The 17,479-nt window shown below is 48.4% G+C and overlaps 2 protein-coding genes across 4 annotated transcripts in view; one reads left to right on the forward strand and one right to left on the reverse strand.

Annotated features, from left to right (window-relative positions):
* Syn2 (synapsin II) overlaps positions 1–17,479 on the reverse strand; it is a 160,043-nt gene that overhangs the window by 26,073 nt on the left and 116,491 nt on the right. For both annotated transcript variants that reach the window (XM_057787977.1, XM_057787974.1), the window contains exons 4-7: positions 16,841–16,997; positions 12,315–12,404; positions 1,887–1,949; positions 1,382–1,524 (exon numbers count right to left, since the gene is read on the reverse strand). In XM_057787977.1, coding sequence (XP_057643960.1) covers positions 1,382–1,524; positions 1,887–1,949; positions 12,315–12,404; positions 16,841–16,997 — 453 coding nt within the window. The remainder of the gene's footprint in view (positions 1–1,381; positions 1,525–1,886; positions 1,950–12,314; positions 12,405–16,840; positions 16,998–17,479) is intronic.
* On the forward strand, positions 4,189–10,396 carry Timp4 (TIMP metallopeptidase inhibitor 4). Of its 2 annotated transcripts, none has more exons than XM_057787991.1 (5): positions 4,189–4,677; positions 5,868–5,965; positions 6,374–6,488; positions 9,049–9,173; positions 9,908–10,396. In XM_057787991.1, the coding sequence occupies exons 1-5, from the start codon at positions 4,539–4,541 to the stop codon at positions 10,004–10,006; spliced, it is 576 nt and encodes a 191-aa protein (XP_057643974.1). In that variant the 5' UTR covers positions 4,189–4,538; the 3' UTR covers positions 10,007–10,396. The 2 variants fall into 2 exon arrangements, with proteins under 2 accessions (XP_057643974.1, XP_057643967.1); XM_057787984.1 differs by having other exon boundaries at positions 4,196–4,677; positions 9,889–10,396.

The raw sequence follows: 17,479 nt of genomic DNA on the forward strand, positions 1-17,479 counted from the left end.
TATACATGTGAATGTGTGTGCGTGCACACGCATGTGCACACACACACACACTCCCACATAGATCACAACCCAAACTAAAAACTCAAAATCCCTGAATCAGAAAGACACCCCCACCATCATGTTTCAACTTTCCTCGAGGGTTTCCCCTGAAGTCTGCGGGTGCCTACTGCTATACAAGGTGAGAAACACAGTGATTTTGTATTCTCCCAAGAAATTGACCCTAGAGAAGAGCAGTCTATGTGGGAAGGACTAAGAGTGAAAGCAGGTCTGGAAAGGGCTATCTCCCAACCTCCCGAGGTTCCAACAATGAGAAGAGGGGAAGGGGGACAGTGGGGACAGGTGCGTGTGGCTGAGGGACAGGAAGGCATTCAGCTTCATGTGCTGAGTGGCAGAAAGCAAATTCATGTGTTAATAATCTTATTTATTAGCCGGGCGGTGGTGGTGCACGCCTTTAATCCCAGCACTAGGGAGGCAGAGGCAGGCGGATTTCTGTGAGTTCGAGGCCAGCCTGGTCTACAAGAGCTAGTTCCAGGACAGGAACCAAAAGCTACGGAGAAACCCTGTCTCGAAAAATCAAAAAAAAAAAAAAAAAAAAAAACCTTATTTATTTGTAATAAAAACTTTATATCTTAACCAAGTTCTTAAAAGACCATAGATTAATAGTCTCAAAATTGGAACTGTAAACTCTCTGCACGTGTATAACAGAGGCCAGACCAGTCTTGAAGTCTTTTGTCTGCCTGACGTCTATGTTCTTCCTGGCAGGTGTGGTTGTGTGGAACAGCCATCCACTCTTGGGAAAGGGGTAGCGTTTCCAAGGCTGGGTGTTTACACTCGGGCTCAGCCGCTTCTGTGGAATTGCAGTCTGATGGAGCATGCAAATCCCTCTGAAGTACAAAAAGTGCAGTGTGTGTAATGTAGTTTTAAAGAGTGCATAGGGACACAAGAAGCACAATCCATTTTTCAAAATATTAAACCAAGCATATACATGAACACGATAAAGGGGCAGGTTTAACCTCTGCCATGGTTTGCAGAAGAAAAAAGAGAAGAGTTGGTTCTAGCAACATTGGTCATAACCTGTGTGACAGTGTAAGTCAAGAAAACCTGTGAACGCCGTTAGTGAAAAGGCCCAATACCGCCACTACTGTAGTCTCTATATAGCCTTTGTTCCTGTCTGAAGAAAAGCAAAATCCACTTAGAGACTAGTGGAATGGCTATAGTTTTATTTCTCAAACCTCTCCTCTGACGTACAAAGAATTCAGGCTAAGAAGCCTGACTTAGTGGCATCCTTTCCCTGGTCCTACCTTATCGCTCTGATGAGGTACGGAGGCTGCAGAGGGAAAGTGGATAGTTAGTATCGACTGAACACTCCACATATACTCACATGTAAGCCTTGTAGTTGTTGCCAATCTTCTGAACCCGGATGTCATACTTGGCGTCAATGAAGGGTTCTGCTGTGGCATAGGTTTGGGTGAGGGCCACTACACTAGCAATGTCCTGGAAGTCGTAGTGATTTTCCACTTTGACCTAATGTTGATGTGAGACAGACAGAAAGGCAGACATGTGGATACACACACCGAGACGCCACAAGGGCTTACTCCAAGCCAATCACGCAGTTTCTGACACTGGTAAACATGAACATCCCATCTCTCTAGCAGCTCCTCTGTCTCTAGTCCCTTCCAGTAGCCAGGGTTGCAAAAGATCTAAGGGGCCAGCTGGGTTGGTTGTATTCTTCATTGTATGACTGGGAAAAACCCATGGCTTCCAAGGGACCTGGTCGGGTTCTATGGAGAAAGCCACTGACGCAGGAAGAAGAGTCTACCAATGGGCTTGCTGAGTAAAAGCCCCCTTGGACACAACTGGGACTGCCACCAGGCATCGTGCCTTACCTTGCCCATGCCTGAGTGAGCATGGCCAATCTTCACCACCACAGGAAATGTAGGCAGTGTGAGCTGAGAGAAGAAAAGGAAGAAATGGACTGGTCAGTAGGTCTTTTCTCTTTGACATCCTAAAATATTTTTCTTGGGACGACCCTTGGGAACATCCTTTAAAGAATCAGTGTAGGGGCTGGAGAGAGCTCAGCAGTTAAGATGGCTTGCTGCTTTTGCAGAGGACCTGGGTTCAGTTCTTAGCAGCCACACCAGATGTCTCAGAACCTTCTGTAATTCCAGAGCCAGGGCTTCTGACACCTGTTGGTCTCTGCAGACTCCTGCATGCACATGGTGCACATAAACGCATGCAAGCACATATATACCCACGTAAACAAATAATAAAAAAAACGGTGAATATTGTCAAAATACATTGCATGAACTTCTTGGATAACATTTATAAAACATTAAAATAAAATAAGAAATAGTGTACACTATGTGCTTTATACATGGGACCCATAGAATGACAGCAACATCCCCAAGGTCACACAGTAGGCTATGTGTGTCCTGTTCTCCTATCTGATTCCTTATGCATTCACTGCTTCAGTTTCCCCTGCCTTAGACAACCCTGGCAGGACCTCCTCTCAGCTAAGGAGAAGTTTTCTTTAATTCATGAAAGAGCACATTTTGCTGGCTGCAGATTTCACTGTAAGAAACCAAAAACATTTGGAATGCATTTTGAGCATCTTAATGTCCACTGAAACATGCACCTCTGGCCACCTCTCCCCGTCATGTGCCATCTTTCCTGTGCTGGTCCTAACTGTCCTCTTCCTCTGTCACACTCCTTCTTCCCTGCTTACCAACACCACAGACTCAGTACCAAACACAAACTTGGTATCCTAAGACCTATGTCTGTCCAGCTCAGGATTCGGGAGAGAGAAGACATAAGAATTCAGTATGTTTGTCCTTGGAAGACATCCTCAGCAAGGTAAACTCCCCCTCAAAGTAGCCTTGTTTAAACAGAGGAGGAATAGTTAAGACTTAAAGGAGGAAGGACCCTCTGAAGGTAGAGTCTTGAGCTGCAGCAAAATGAAGGCAGAAGCAGTAACACAATGGAGCAGGGGAGCAGCAGACAGCACACTGGCAGCTAGAGCGGAGGAGCAGACAACACACTGGCAGCTAGAGCAGGGGAGCAGCTAGAGCTAGAGCGGGGGAGCAGCATACAGCACACTGGCAGGTGAAGATTCTAGTTCTTTCCACCACTCACCTATCAGCCACCTCATGGCACTGAACCTCTGTCAAGTGACAAAATTGGGATGATGCTTTTAAGACCCCTCCAAGTGACAACTTTACCTTGGTCTGAGCATTGTGTGAAGAAGCACGCTAGACACCAGTCTGGTCCTAGCACCTGCCTCTGTCTGACTCGCTCTCTCCCAATTCCCCTTTTCAAACATCACCACTGCCATCTAACTGGACTCTTCTAAAGGAGATAGCTATTGGCAGCAGGGAAAAGTCAAGTCTATAATGAAAACTCGAGTCTCATGGAGTGGAACTGTGGTCATGAATATGAGTTTGGCGCTGTGGACTGCAAAACAGCGAGAGGGAGGAATCGTGTAGTCCAGGATGTTTCATGGAGAAAACAGTTGGGGTCCAGAGAGGCAAAGATCACAAAACGATCCAGTGGCAGTTGGAATCAGGACTCGGCCCCCAGCTCCGGCTGAGGCAGTCACTCCACGAGTTTCTTTTCATTCAGATTCTTGGAGCACTTTGCTGACAAACAGTGAACAAGGCTTGGGTCACAATGACCAGAGTGCCTGTCTTGTTTGCTAAGCGGCTCCGCCTTCTGCAACATGGCGGTCTCCAGGGGACAATGATGTGCAGCAGGGGCTTTGAGGTCCAGAGTTTGCCCTGACCTGCTGGGCAGGACACCCTGTGTTTTAAGTTCCATGGAAAGAACTGCCCTCAACTCTGAACTGTGCAGTCTAAGACTCTGCTGTGAAAAAGAGTTTTAAAGCACTGGCTACTTTCTCTGACACCCTTCCCCACCCCCCAGCTGACAGCGCCAAGACACACACACACACCCCAACTTTCTCTGTCCTGTTCCCTGACTGTTTGCTGTTGCTTTGGAGCCTCATAAATAGGGCATTGAAAACACTTCCTGCGGCTGAAAGAAGCCCTGAGTAGCTTGTCTCATTCCCAGTATGCCGCTCAGCGAGGGGTCCGTCCTCCTCTGTCACTGTCTCTTTTGCCTGTTGTAATTCTGTCTGCCTCTGACTTGGCCTGTGTCTCTGTGTCTCTGCCTCCCCTCACTTGCTCCTATTGCTGGAGCCTCTGTCCCTCATCTTTCTACCTTCCTGTCTTTGTGCTAGTCTTTGCTTTTCTTGCTTTGCCCCCAACACCCTGTCTTCCCTCTACTTCCAGGTTGCTGCCTCTTTCAGAATCTGCGGGCTTTCCTCTGCATTACTGGGTCTGTTGGTCTCGTCAGGAGGGCTTTGGGTCCGGTGGCTGTGGGTGGCCTGCTGCCAAAGGAGGGAGGAGCCCATGGGGGGCGGGATTGGTCCTAAAGCCACCTCATAAAGACTGGGACTGCAGGAGGCTTTCTGGAGGAGTCCTGGAGGGGCTGTTTGTTGCGGCAGGCAGACCCCAGGAGCTCAGCTGGGGCTCTGCAGTGTCATGCCCTGGAGCCCCCTGGCTGCGCTGAGCTGGGCGGTGGTGCTGCGGCTGCTGGCATTACTGTGGCCCCCGGGGCTGGGTGAGGCGTGCAGCTGCGCGCCTGCGCACCCCCAGCAGCACGTCTGCCACTCGGCTCTAGGTGAGTCCATGGCCTTTGAGGACCATACCAAGGGATGCCTGTGGGAAAACTGGTATTGGGCAGAGCTGTAGACCTGGAATCTGAAGGAAGGGGTGGAGCTAAGATCCTGTAGGGTGCCTCCTGCTGCAGCTGATAAATCAGAAATGGCTGTTGCTCTATAGACCTTGGAAGTACAAAGCCTGATTTGTAGGGGAATAAATAAATATTCGATCACAGATCTCCAGAGTAGTTTCCGTCAGCTCAGCTTGATGGGACCTAGCTGTCACTGGAGCCATCCAATAATTTTCAGAACTCCTGAGGGGAGGGGCGTTTGCAATGAAACACCTGCCTCCTTGCTTGCAGTTGAAGTTGCCACAGTGCCAACCACAGGACGTCCACATGCCTTTTGTCCTTTCTCTCCCACTACCTGGATACCCTACTTCCACACCTTTAACTCCTGGCAACTCCTATTCACCCTTCGTTTTCTGAAGGCTTTTTGATTCCTTGCTGCGCACTTTGTGGTAGGTGCTGCTGGTTTTTCTAAGGTGTTCTCCACTAGATCTAGACTTCTGCAGGATGAGAACTCTGTTGATGAGCCTTGTGTCTAGTGCAAGGTCAGGCAGAGAGGAAGAAATTTTTTTAACAAATTTTCTAAGACTGGGGCTGTAGTTCAGTGACAAAGAATTTTGCCTCTCACGCGTGAGGCTTTAGGGTCAGTCAGTCTTTAATACCGGAAAAAACAAACAAACAAACACCAAAAATCAAAAAGCAAACCAGGTTTTGATTAGATAGCAAGAGATGAGCTACTTCAATGGAGAATGGGTACATTTACAAATCTGATAAACATTTTTACTCTCACTTGTAGGTGCGTTGAGAGATTCTAAGATGTATCAATAGATGAGACCCATACCAATTGCCTTGAAGGGGTTCCTACCCCCCACACACCATCCCCAGGGCTATGGAGAACCCGAGCTCTAGACACCAACAGGTTAAAGGGCAGAAAGAGCACAGTTGAAGGACCTAACAGCCCTGAAGGATTTGAAGCTGGCAACCACTACAGAGTAAACTCCAAGTTCCTTCTCTCATATGTAGCGTACCGCTGAGAACCCCAAAACACTTGAACCAATTGCTGGATACTCAGAGGACCCCAGGCCATCCAGATCTCATACTGTGCTCCCCCAGTGCTGAAGTTTCTCTTTCTTTCTGTGCAGTAATCCGGGCAAAAATCTCTAGTGAGAAGGTAGTTCCCGCCAGTGAAGACCCTGCCGACACTCAAAAAATGATCCGGTATGAAATCAAACAGATAAAGGTACATGGAGCAGGACAAGGGCTGAGCCACGATGGGCTAATGGAGGGATGGGGCTTTGTGCTATGGAGGATGAACCTAGTGAGACTCAGGCAGTGGACTCAGGACTCCTTAGGATGGTGCTGAAGCGGAACCATATGAGCTGGTACAGGCAGGACCCGTGGAAACCTGTTCAGGGTGGGACTCGCTGCCTATCCTGTCCTACAACTCTGTCTGTGGGACCTACCTCCCCATCTCCCTGGAATAAGTCAAGGTTCAGATTTATTTAAAAATAAATAAATAAAAACCAGCAAGGTTCTCTGTGCACCAAACCTGAATTAGACTTTGGCTTGACGTTTGAAAAGAGATGAGCATCTTTTAGCCTGTGGCCCTGCCCTGACCCAGCGCTGCTCTTCTGTAACTGCCTTCCAGATGTTTAAAGGATTCGAAAAGGCCAAGGACGTTCAGTATGTCTACACACCATTTGACTCCTCTCTCTGTGGCGTGAAACTAGAAACCAACAGCCAGAAGCAGTATCTTCTGACAGGTAAGTTAAGGGGCTAAACAGAGGTGTGATAGTGGCCATGGCCTCTTAGCTGGGGAGAGCAATGAGACGCCTTTTCAATGCAGGAGTCCCTGCTATAGTGATCTTGGCCACCGTTACACTATTTTCAGGAGAGTCTGCTCTACCAACCTAGGATAGCTAGTTCCATTTTGGAAGTTTTAATTGGTATAAGGCTTTTGGCATCTTGAGCCCAAATACGTCTCCTGAAGGTGTTCCCCTTGTGTTTATCACTCCCCTGTGCACAAACTCAACTCTACAGCTCATCTCCATGAACCCCAAGTGGGGCCAGCCTCCATACCGACAGTAAATGAGCCATCTATCCAATACACCCAAGAATATTTGGGGGGAATAAATAAATAAATAAATACGGTACTAGAGAATTCTGGAATTTTGGGAACAAGGTGTTGGTGTGGTTGTGGATAAGGGGGGAAGTGTCACTGTTTGGTGGCTCTAAGCTGGCCTATAAGATGGAAAATATCTGTAAAGAAATCAAGGGAAACAAAACCACCAGCCCACAGGGAGAGCAGGGAGGAGCTCCATTCATCTACTCCCTACTGCCAGGCCTGGGCAGGAAAGTGGGGATTCATAGTCCTCAAAGACTTCCTAGTCCAGACACGGCTCCTGAAGAGGACACAATAAAAGGGGCTTCTCAGCTCCGAGGATGTGGGGTTATGCTGCCCTGGGCAGCCTCTGCAGAGACAGGACATGCCACTGTACCTTCCAGGTCCTTCATAAGCCGACCGGTCTCTTCACATCTCTTGATACCTCTCCCCTTTCTCGAGCACCCACTTTGTGGGTCTCATCCTCACTGAGGCACTGATGTGTATCAGGGAAAAGGAAACATGGGGGCTTTTGTCCTTGAGGAGGTCAACAATAACCGAGGCTGGAGAAAACATAACTCTACAAAAAGGTGTCAGTGGTGCCACACCTTCGGGAGAAGCCAATGGTCCTTTCATTGATAGGGAAAAGTCCTTTGTGACTCGAACACTGTGACCATTGTAGCTCTTTCTGTGTCACTTGTCAGTGACAAAGTACCCTGCACCTTTCTGAAAATGAACTACCTGTAGTTGTAGGGTATGAGGCTGTCCTCCTGCCTTTGGACGAGACCCTTGTAGTTGTTGACAGTGAATTCCCAGTCATCCCTTCAAGACAGCATGAGCATCAGCTCCTCTAGGGCAGTTTCCTTTATCCACCCTCTTCTACACTTGGAGATAAGCATACGTTCCTTTGTTCTTATATCTGGGCAATTGCAGTCCAGGAAACTATGCCTACTTTCTGTCTACCCTCCTGAGGGGTGGAGAACCTGCCATATTGATTTCTACATCTGGTACTAGGTTATAGCAGCTGTTTAGTGAATTTGGTTGAGTAACCAAATCCTAGCAGAGGTGAGGGTTTGCCTTGCTGGGGATGGCTTTGATGAGAAGACGTATTGAAAGGGATCTATGGTGCTTGTGAGATGGCTCAGTAGTTAAGAGCACTGGCTGTTCTTGTAGCAGAGCCAGTTCAATTTCCAGCACCCACATGGGGGGGGGGTGTCTCACAACTTCCGGGCTCTTTAAGAAAAAAATCCATGAAATATTGGAAGGAGCTTGATAAACAAATGTTTAAAATGACACTTTCCTGTGGGGAAATAGTCACGAGACAGGTATCAATTGGGCAGGAGAGGCCAGAGTGGATATTGGAAAGGAGCAGATGTCTTCTGAGGGCCATCAACTGTACCAAGCACTCTACACATTCCCCCACTTAGTCTCAGCAACAGCTTTAGTATTCCCACCCTCCACCAGAAAGCTCCTGGGACCTGCCTTATGGCTACAGCAGTTGGTATATAAAGGGAGTATGCAAAAGAAAAAAAAAGCCAACTCACAGCTTGCCCTTTTTCTCCCTGCCTGTGCTAGGGATCTAGCCAGACCCTCACACAAGCTAAGTGTGTGCTCTGTTACTGAGCCACATCCCCGCTCCTGCAGTCAGCCATTTTCTTGTTTGGTTTTTACTTGTACCTTTTGTTTACTTGTCTGTTTCTCTAAGAAAGGGTCTTGCTATGTAGCCCAGGCTGACCTCAAGCTTTTGATCCTCTTGCTCAGTCTCCTGAGGGCTAACGTTACAGGCATGTGTTACTAGATCTGACAAGCTCCAGGCTGACTTAAATCCCACCTTTTTTTCTGCTTCATGCTTAAGGAACAGACCTCACCATCCCATCTGTCTTGCACAGACACCATGTATTAGTCTCTGCTTTAAAGGTTATAGGGATTTGTTGGTCCCTTCTTTGAGTCCTAAGTTTTCACTGATGTCATAAATTCATCTGAGACTGGAGTTTTCTGTGTTGTATAGTATGTGTTTAGCATAGATAAGGCATAATTTCAGCACAGAAAGGGAGAAAGGGAGGAAGGGAGGGGAAGGGGGAGGGAGGGGGAGAGGGGGAGAAGGAATCAAGGAAGAAAAGAAAAGGAGAGAGAGAGAGACCCCGACCATTACTTTCTGGACCCCTGGGAGCCCTAAGCAGTCTTCTGACTAGATCTGACTAGGTTCCTTTCTCTCCACAAAGGCCAGATTCTCAGTGACGGAAAAGTCTTCATCCACCTGTGCAACTACATTGAGCCCTGGGAGGACCTGTCCTTGGTGCAGAGGGAGAGTCTGAATCATCACTACCACCAGAACTGTGGCTGCCAAGTAAGGGAATGTCCATTTCCAAGGTCTTTTGTGGGTGAGGGACAAGCTTAGAGCCTTGGGGTCTCATCCTTCACGCGTTCCTCCACAGACATGTACTTCCTCACTTCCTGCACTTATACTGTGCCCTGGAAGTGGGGGTGGGAAGGTGGAGACTGCAGCACCTTATCTCAAAGTCCTTCTGCTTTGGGTGGGACACCGCAACCATACAGGGCAGACTGAAATGACACTAAATCGTCACTTAAAGAAAACCTAAGCCAGATGCGGTGGCTCAGCAGTACTTGAGAGGCTGAGGCAAGAAGGAAGATTCCAAGTTTGAGGCCAGCTTGAGCAATATAGTGAGACACTATCTTTTTAAAAAATGAGAAAAGGGAGCAGGGAAAGACAGAGTACTTTTTCCAGGCCCTGTAAGAGTTAATTTATTTTCAAATTTTAATTTCCTCTATAACAAATTTGTGAAGATGGAGATTTTAATTTTAAGGTAAAGAGATCAAAGCTCTGAAGAGCATTTACAGTCATGGCAGCGTGGGAACCATCAAGGCTGAGTCTAGTGACACCAGGGTAACTCCGTTCACAAGGAGAGGGGGGAGCAGAGCTCAGGAGGGACCTTGGGATGGGAAAAGACCAAGGCAGGTGAGATGGTAGTGAGGGACACAGAATGTGCAAGGCAGCAAGGAGAAAAGACACTCTATTCACCCTGATACTGTGTGATCACCAGATCACCACTTGCTATGCAGTGCCCTGTACCATCTCAGCCCCCAATGAGTGTCTCTGGACAGACTGGCTGCTGGAACGGAAGCTCTATGGGTACCAGGCCCAGCACTATGTCTGCATGAAGCACGTTGATGGCATCTGCAGCTGGTACCGGGGCCACCTACACCTTCGGAAGGAGTATGTTGACATCATCCAGCCGTAGTGGGGACCAGTGAACACCACATCCTTGGAGAGTCCTGAAGACCAAGCCAGTTCTCTGTGGTACTCTGACCATCACCGACTGCCATGTTGCTGCCAGATGATGGGAAGTGACAAGTGGGTGGCCTGGCCAGCATCATGGCAGTTGTGGAGCATGTGACAGCTTATGTCCACATCTCCCAACTTGTCGAGGGCTGGGGAAGGTAGTTTGGCTTAGCTGCCTTGCCCTCAGGTCCTCTCCCTTTTCTTTCAAACCTTGTTAGTCTAGTTGATACCTGTTATTGAAAGTTTTTATTCTGGCTTTGTGTTCTCCAGTCAGGAAAATGTATGTTCCTTTTCTTAGTTCATACGATAAGGGAGAAGCTGCGAGTGTCATAAGACGGCTATGGAAGGGGTGACTGAATCCTGAGTGGGCTGGTTGGCTGGAATGAAAAGAATACACTAAAGCCCCATATCCTCTACTCCCACTGGCTCAACTTAGCCTAATCCTCTGACACATTTTCGTCTGCTTAAAGGACGTGGTGAGAGCTGAACAGCCCACTCTTCCCAGTGCTCTGCAAGGGCCCTGATACTGTTGTTGGCAGAAGGACTGGCCCAGCTAGCGTTCATCTCTGGACAAGGAAAGACTTATATACAAGGGCAAGCATTCTCCCTCCAGGTTACATATCTCTACTGCCTTCAGTTGGTGGCCAGGGACTTTTCCGCAGCCTCCTTCAGATTGCTTGTGTCTTTGTTCCTATCTTAGAACTTTGCTTTTAAGCAAAAACAAAAAGATGAAACAACAAAAGTGACCCCAAAGCACGGTCTTCTCCTAAGCCAAATTCTAGTAGAGGGTGAGAGGGAGATGATAAAAGAACCCTCGGGGAACCACACGCTGGTGGGGACACAGCTTGCACTTGCTTCAAGCTTTTTCAGTGGCTGTTCTGCTAGATGCTATAGCAGCAGACAGACAGCTAGCTGTGATTCTGAGGGTATCTCTACCCTTCAGCTACACCCCATTACCTGTGTGTCTAGATGTTACAGCAGCAGACAGCTAGCTGTGATTCTGAGGGTATCTCTACCCTTCAGCTACACCCCATTACCTGTGTGTCTAGATGTTACAGCAGCAGACAGCTAGCTGTGATTCTGAAAGTATCTCTACACTGCAGCTATGTCCTGGTACCTCTATATCTCAGACTCTAGTTACCAGCCCCTGAAGGCCCCTCAGCCTCTGTAAGTCTTCCTTATTTGTCTAAATGGGGAAACACTGACAATAGCCTCTATGATTTGGTAAACCATAGAGCTCAACATCCCAGAACCTTTTCCTGGGAAAAGCACTGGAAAAGATGGCAGAGATCATCAGTTCTTCTGACAACTCAGGACTGTTTCTCATCTTGATATATGGGCAGCTGGTGAGCAGGGCCATGCGTGTGGTGCTGGAGGAAGGCTCTGGATTTAAATGCAATGATGGAGATCCCTTTGGGAGGAGGGAGTGGGAGGGGACCAAACATGATCTCTGTCCCAGAACACAGCACTTGGAGGGCTCTGGCAGTGAGTCTCCAAGTGGGATCATCCAGTGATAATCCACACCATCCTTGGGCAGAGGGTGTGGGGATGGGGAGGAAGATGGAAAGTAACCTCCAGGTTGCCCCGCGTGCAACATCTTCATAGCTTTCATCCAACCATTTTTCCTTCCCTTCTAACCTCCGGGGGCGGACTCAGAGAAGGCATAGGATTAACTCTGCTTTGTCACAGTTTGGAGGTAGCAAAGGAAATGAAAGTCTAGTGGAGAATAACAGAAGCAACAGCTTCTGCCTTAGGAGGCTTCATACCCACCAGAGGCTATTACTTGAGAAATCTCTTTGAAGTCATATGCATGCTGTATGAGGTAGCCTAGTCAAGGGCAGCTATGCCCACTTGACTGGTTATGGAACTGACATCCGGTGAGGGACTGTAACACTGCCAGAGACACATGGCCAAGCTAGAGCTATGTTCAAAATTGTGAAACCTCCTGACTACTGATTTATAGATTTGTTACCATCTCTCATTAAAATGCCCTTTGTTTCTGCTTTCCTCTACTCGGTACCCAGAAGTGGAAAACAAAGCTGTTGGCTAGAATCTAGCTACTTTGGCTCCTCTATGCAGCTACCTGAGGGGTTGGGCTGAGAGGCTGAGCCCTTGACAGGCCTCCAGAGTCACCATGTGGCTATGAGTAGGAACAGCACAGAGTCAGAGCCCCAGTCCGCCACCTACCATCTCTCGGTGGTTGGGATAGTATGTCTGCTCGATGAGTGGGAACTTCTCCCCTCCCAGTGTCTTGAAGATGGCTACCATCTGGGCAAACTGCAAAAGACAAGAAATAATTTCACTGCATTTTCAATTTCTGAACCAGACAAAACATCAATTCATCAAATAAATATAGAGCATTTTCTCTGTAGAAGACATTGTGTTCAATAAACTGACAATACCAAGAAAGAAAGGTACATGCAATTTCAAGGACGTATGCTTTAGTAGAAGAAGGCAAAGAGAAAGCTAGTATTCACAGAGGACCTACTTAATTTTAATGGTTTTCCCCCGATCTTTTCAAATTAACAAGGCTGAGAAGAGGCAGGGGACTTCACCTGAACCCCAGAAGTGGGGCCGGGGGAGCGGTGCACATCTACGATCTCAGCACTCAGTGAGGCAGGAGGATGATGAGCCTGAGGCCAGCCTGGGCTACAGAGTGAGCGCCAGGCCATTGTGCCAGGCTAAATGGTAAAATATTGTCTTTAGGAAAAGAAATCAATAACAACTGAAAAGAAGCGAAGCTGGGACAGAAACGTGAACTCTCTAACTCCAAACACATGCTCTCCTGAGCGATGGAGCAAGACAGAGCTGAAGCGGTAACGTGCTGAGTCTCAGAAGTTCTAGCGCCAGGCAAAGAAATAAAGGAAAACCTTCCCGTGCACTATACAGAGCCACCAGAGTCTGCACAAGAGGTGACATGCATGAGGCTATTCCTCAGGAAGACTGGAGGGAGGGTCCCAGTGGTCAAATACACAGATCTATCTTCATGGCTCTGCTTTGCTGGAATTACAAGAGCTAAACTTGGTAGACGCTTTATGCGTGGCAAAAGGAGAGAAGGCAAGGTTCAGATATTACCAGCGCTGGGAACGGAAGGCCTCTGGTGCACATCCAGCGCTCCTTGACCTTTCCAAACCAGAGAGGCACACGGCCCGAGGTCACACTCTTGAGCACAGTTCTCTGCCAGAGCCTTCTTTCCCAGTCTGTTTTTCTCCTGAGTCCTGTGAGTACCTACTTTTCAGATTCCACAGAGGCCATGCACTTCTCACCGGGAACACAGATCTTTCCCAGCTGGTCCACATTAACCCACAACACCCACCCCAGTGCATGGGCAGTAGCATCTTCTCTCTAGTGGGATCGGTTCAGGCTTCTAACCGCCAATAGCTTGGTCAGCTACAAGAGGAAGTTGTTGGACTAAGCCTACCCTCCACTTGTCAGAGACAGGAAAGCTAGAGCCGTTTCCCCAAAGCTCAACTTCCATTCTCTGCAAGGGATCTTAGTGTGTGAGCTATTCCGGAAGGGTTATCAGCAAGGTAGAGTCCTCTAGTGTCTTCCTTTTAACTCAGTAGTTGCCTTTGGACAAAAGGCCGCTTCCTCCCAGGCTCCCTCTTCAGATGTGAGCAGAGAACTGTCGGTTTCTTCAGCTTCTCACACCATGCATCAGGAAGAACATCTTTTACTGTGTTTCCCCACACCCCTCCATCAGACTCTGGTCCTTTCGTGGGGGAGATTTTATTAAAATGCAGGGAAATGTGGGCTTTTCTGGGCCATGTCTTCAGGGTGTGGAACTGGAAGCTTCGGAAGTCTAAGACTTTCTTTAGGATTCAGGATCTCACACTTCGAATGGTCTCCACACAGGGTCTGAGGAGCCTAGGGCATACCTGGTACTAAAGCCACACTGGCAGAGTGCCCGGGTCTCTTTATCCTTTGCCCACTGCATCCTCTACTGTTCTCTGTTTACTTATAACCCCTGGATCCTTCAGTTTGCTCTGACTGACCCCCAGTCTCTTCTTGCCTTCATTCCCCAACCCTTCCTCACCTGACCTTTCAGATCTCTCTGCCCACCTGGACCTGGCTGGGTGCCTCTTCTGTCTGGGCTTCTGAGGCTCTCCAGCATCCCCAGGGAGTTGATGCCAGCTCTGCCTAAAGACCTCTGTCCTGCTGCAGCCCACACTCTGGCATGGCACCAAGACATGTGGGGCCCTATCTTCCCTGTGTGTGGGTGAGTTACACAGACAACCACACCGATGCCAGGAAGGCCTCCGGCAGACTCCCAGGGCCCTGGGACAGCCAAGACTAAAATGACAGCCAGTTCCCAGGCTCTAGTTGGGTCCCTGAGAGCCCACTCTACCCTCCCTACTCTATTCCCTGTCTGATTAATGGACTGGACTTGGCATCAAACCTCTGCCTCCCTGGAAACTCAGATTAAGTCGCAAGTACACAGTTACCAATTAAACAAAGGTAACATCTGATAAGGGCTATTTCCTCTATGCAGAGCAAAAACTGAATCTGTGAGCTGGTGTGGGGCTGGTGGCGAACAGAAAGAGGCTTATTTAAACCACCCGTCTAAATGACTCGAGAAAGAATTCACTAAAAAATGGGTTCTTTTTTAATATTGTGTTAATCCTGTCTCTCCTAGCTATGAAATCCTTTAGTTTAACCCAGGTCTGTCAATTTCCAAATGATCTAGAATTCAGCTACGCTGGAGCAATCAGGGATGGTGGCATTCCTGCTTTCTCTGGACTGCTGTTTTCATCCATTCCTTCTGAAACCCCAGCGGCTGCCTTGGCCAGTTCTGGGGACAGCAGACTTGCTCAGAGTCATTCTGGTGCAAGGCATAGCCTTCTCTAGCCCACTGGATGCCTCTCCCTACATCAAGAACAAAGAAATTTAGGGAACACGCGCGAGCCAAAGTTGTCCGTGTCAGAGGGACACTCCCCTCGCCGTCACCAAATGCGTACACTTTTACTGACAAGCTGAGAACAACATGTAAAATGTCATTTGTGTGGCAGCTGCTTAGTGAGACGCAGGGAGAACTTGGTGTGTGGCCAGCAAGTCCTGTTGTACCCATGCAATGCCAAAGGCGATGTGCTGGGGTTGTGAATGGGTGAGAATGTGACCCCTCACCAGATCCCAGATCCCGTGAGGGATCTTTCTGTTCCTTCCTTCTCTAGCCTCTGCCACAGTTTAGGAAAAGAAAGCATGGGACCATGTCCTTTAGGAGGTCTCAAATATCAGGGAACTATAATAACTACACTGGCAAAGTAATGGCATTTACTGTTAGTCACAGTTTGTAGACACAGAAGATGGTTAGTCACGGAGCTAAGTCATTTGGTCACTCAGTAAAAACTGGTACCAGTGGCATAACCTTGTGTAGCTACGAGAGAACCAAATTCTGACAGGAAGTGGGGATGGGGTGGGTTAGGGCACATTTCAGGAGGAAGGTCATGTGAGGAGAAATGGGAGGTTCCTAGAAAAGATATTTGATAGATGCCTCATCTGCGCTTTCTGAGACAGGCAGCACACTCAGCTCACGCCACCCTTTTAGCCCATTTCTGCAGAACAGTAGGATTCCAGATGTCACAGGCCACACACACGGAAAAGCTGCACGTGGGGCTTAGGAACCCAGCCTCTCCTCGACCACAGCAGCTCTCTAACCCCCTCCTCCTCGTCCACGCCTCTTCCTCCTGCACTGGAAGGTCTCCCCATCCAGAGAATAGGAAAGCTGTCCATTTGAGTGTGGACAAAACAAGAAAGTCAAGAGCAGAGTTAATGGGCCCACATGATTATACAATACCCCTCCAGCTCCCAGAGCCAAGAGGTTTACGGTTCAGAAATGTCACAATAAGCCTGGTGAGCCTTGGCAATCTAGCGTGCGTGAAACTTGATTTTTGAAAAACAAGAAGATGAAGAGGATATGATTAGAGGCAAGCATTTCCTTCCACGAGGCCAGCCGGGGGCAGTGGAGCCATCACAGGAGAGTCCCCAGTCGTCCTAGGCCCTCATGCTCCACTCAATGCTTTCCACAGCCTCCCACTGGCCGTGGAAGAGGAGACCAAGCCAGTTCTTCTCCACTTGTGTGAGAGACAGCGTGACGTGCAGAAATCCTGGCTCTGTAAGCTTGGCAAGTGACCTAACCCTTCCTGGGTCTTATTGCTCTGTACAAAAGTGAAAATAATAATACTCCCTGGTAAGTTTATCGTGAAGATTAAATGAAATTACACAGAATAATATCAGAGGGAGGCACCACACCAGCAAGAGGTTTTATGCTCCTCGTTTTCTTTCTCTTCCCACAAAGAGGTAAGACTTAAGTGTCTCAAAAGAAACTTCCAGCTCACACTAACTGTCGGGTTCACGCGTGTGTGAATGAGTCTGACTCCAAGGCTGCTGGAAGGCTCATGGAGCTCTGCCTGTAGTAGCCTGCTGAGTTGGGTTTCTCTGTCAGCTTTAGGTCTTTCCAACAGTTTACCCATTTTAAGAGGCAAGAGGCAGGCACTTTTCTGACTGCAGCTCCCAGTCAAGGAAAGACCCACAGACCTGTAAGGATTTTGTCACAGGATCTTTGGGCAGAGGTCTCGCAGCCCAGGATGTCTGGTAAGATGCTACGGTGATGGCCTACTCCACCCAGCCCCAGCTCCCAAGCCTTAGGTCTTAGCTGATGCTAGGATGCAGTTCTGGGAGGAAGTGCTCTGGGGAAGTGGGGGAAGGCACCTTACCACCCATGGCTTGTCGCAGAAGTTGTAAATGGACTCCAGTGAGTTGATGCTGGGGAGCCCTGCATACTGCATGCCAATGACAAGGTGGCGGAAGTCCTCATTCTCTGCCATGCCGAATGCGTGCTGTCGGATGAGTACAAAGTCTGGTCTGAAGGACCTGGTAAGAGGGCAGAGGCAGGTTTCCATTAACCAGCATCTCGTGACACATTTCCAAAGCCTAAGGCAGAAGAGATGTCAAAGACCACCCAGTCCATGACCCTCATGTTATTGTTACTCCTTTCTGGATGGGGTAATAAGGTCTCATGACACTTTCCAGAGGAGATCTGAGAACTGTGTTTCTGAATCTGTCCCATTCCTTTGGACTAAATGCTGTCTTTTTCTAGCATACAAATATTTGAAGAAGGGAAAAGACACTTTTAGAGCAGTATACATTAAGTGAGAGAGATTTTTTTCTCTATCCTCATGGGGGGTATGAACGCTTGAAGCTCCTGCGCTTCCAGATTTGGTCCTGGAAGACCACACTACTACCAGGTCTCTGATCTTAATGTACTGTTCAATTCCTTACAGCTGCTCCTTAAAATAGGCAATGCCCTCATCAGGCCCCAGGAGAGTAAGACGCTAGGCTGGCTGAGAGCAGAA

This window comes from Chionomys nivalis, chromosome 1, assembly GCF_950005125.1.
Source record: "Chionomys nivalis chromosome 1, mChiNiv1.1, whole genome shotgun sequence".
Classification (NCBI taxonomy): Eukaryota; Metazoa; Chordata; class Mammalia; order Rodentia; family Cricetidae; genus Chionomys; species Chionomys nivalis.

Excerpts from the sequence above, each read along its gene's own strand:
- Timp4 (XM_057787984.1), top strand. The coding sequence starts at position 4,539 with ATGCCCTGGAGCCCCCTGGCTGCGCTGAGCTGGGCGGTGGTGCTGCGG. Across the intron at positions 4,678-5,867 it reads CGTCTGCCACTCGGCTCTAG|TAATCCGGGCAAAAATCTCT; the intron begins GTGAGTCCATGG and ends CTTTCTGTGCAG. Across the intron at positions 9,174-9,888 it reads ACCAGAACTGTGGCTGCCAA|ATCACCACTTGCTATGCAGT; the intron begins GTAAGGGAATGT and ends TGTGATCACCAG.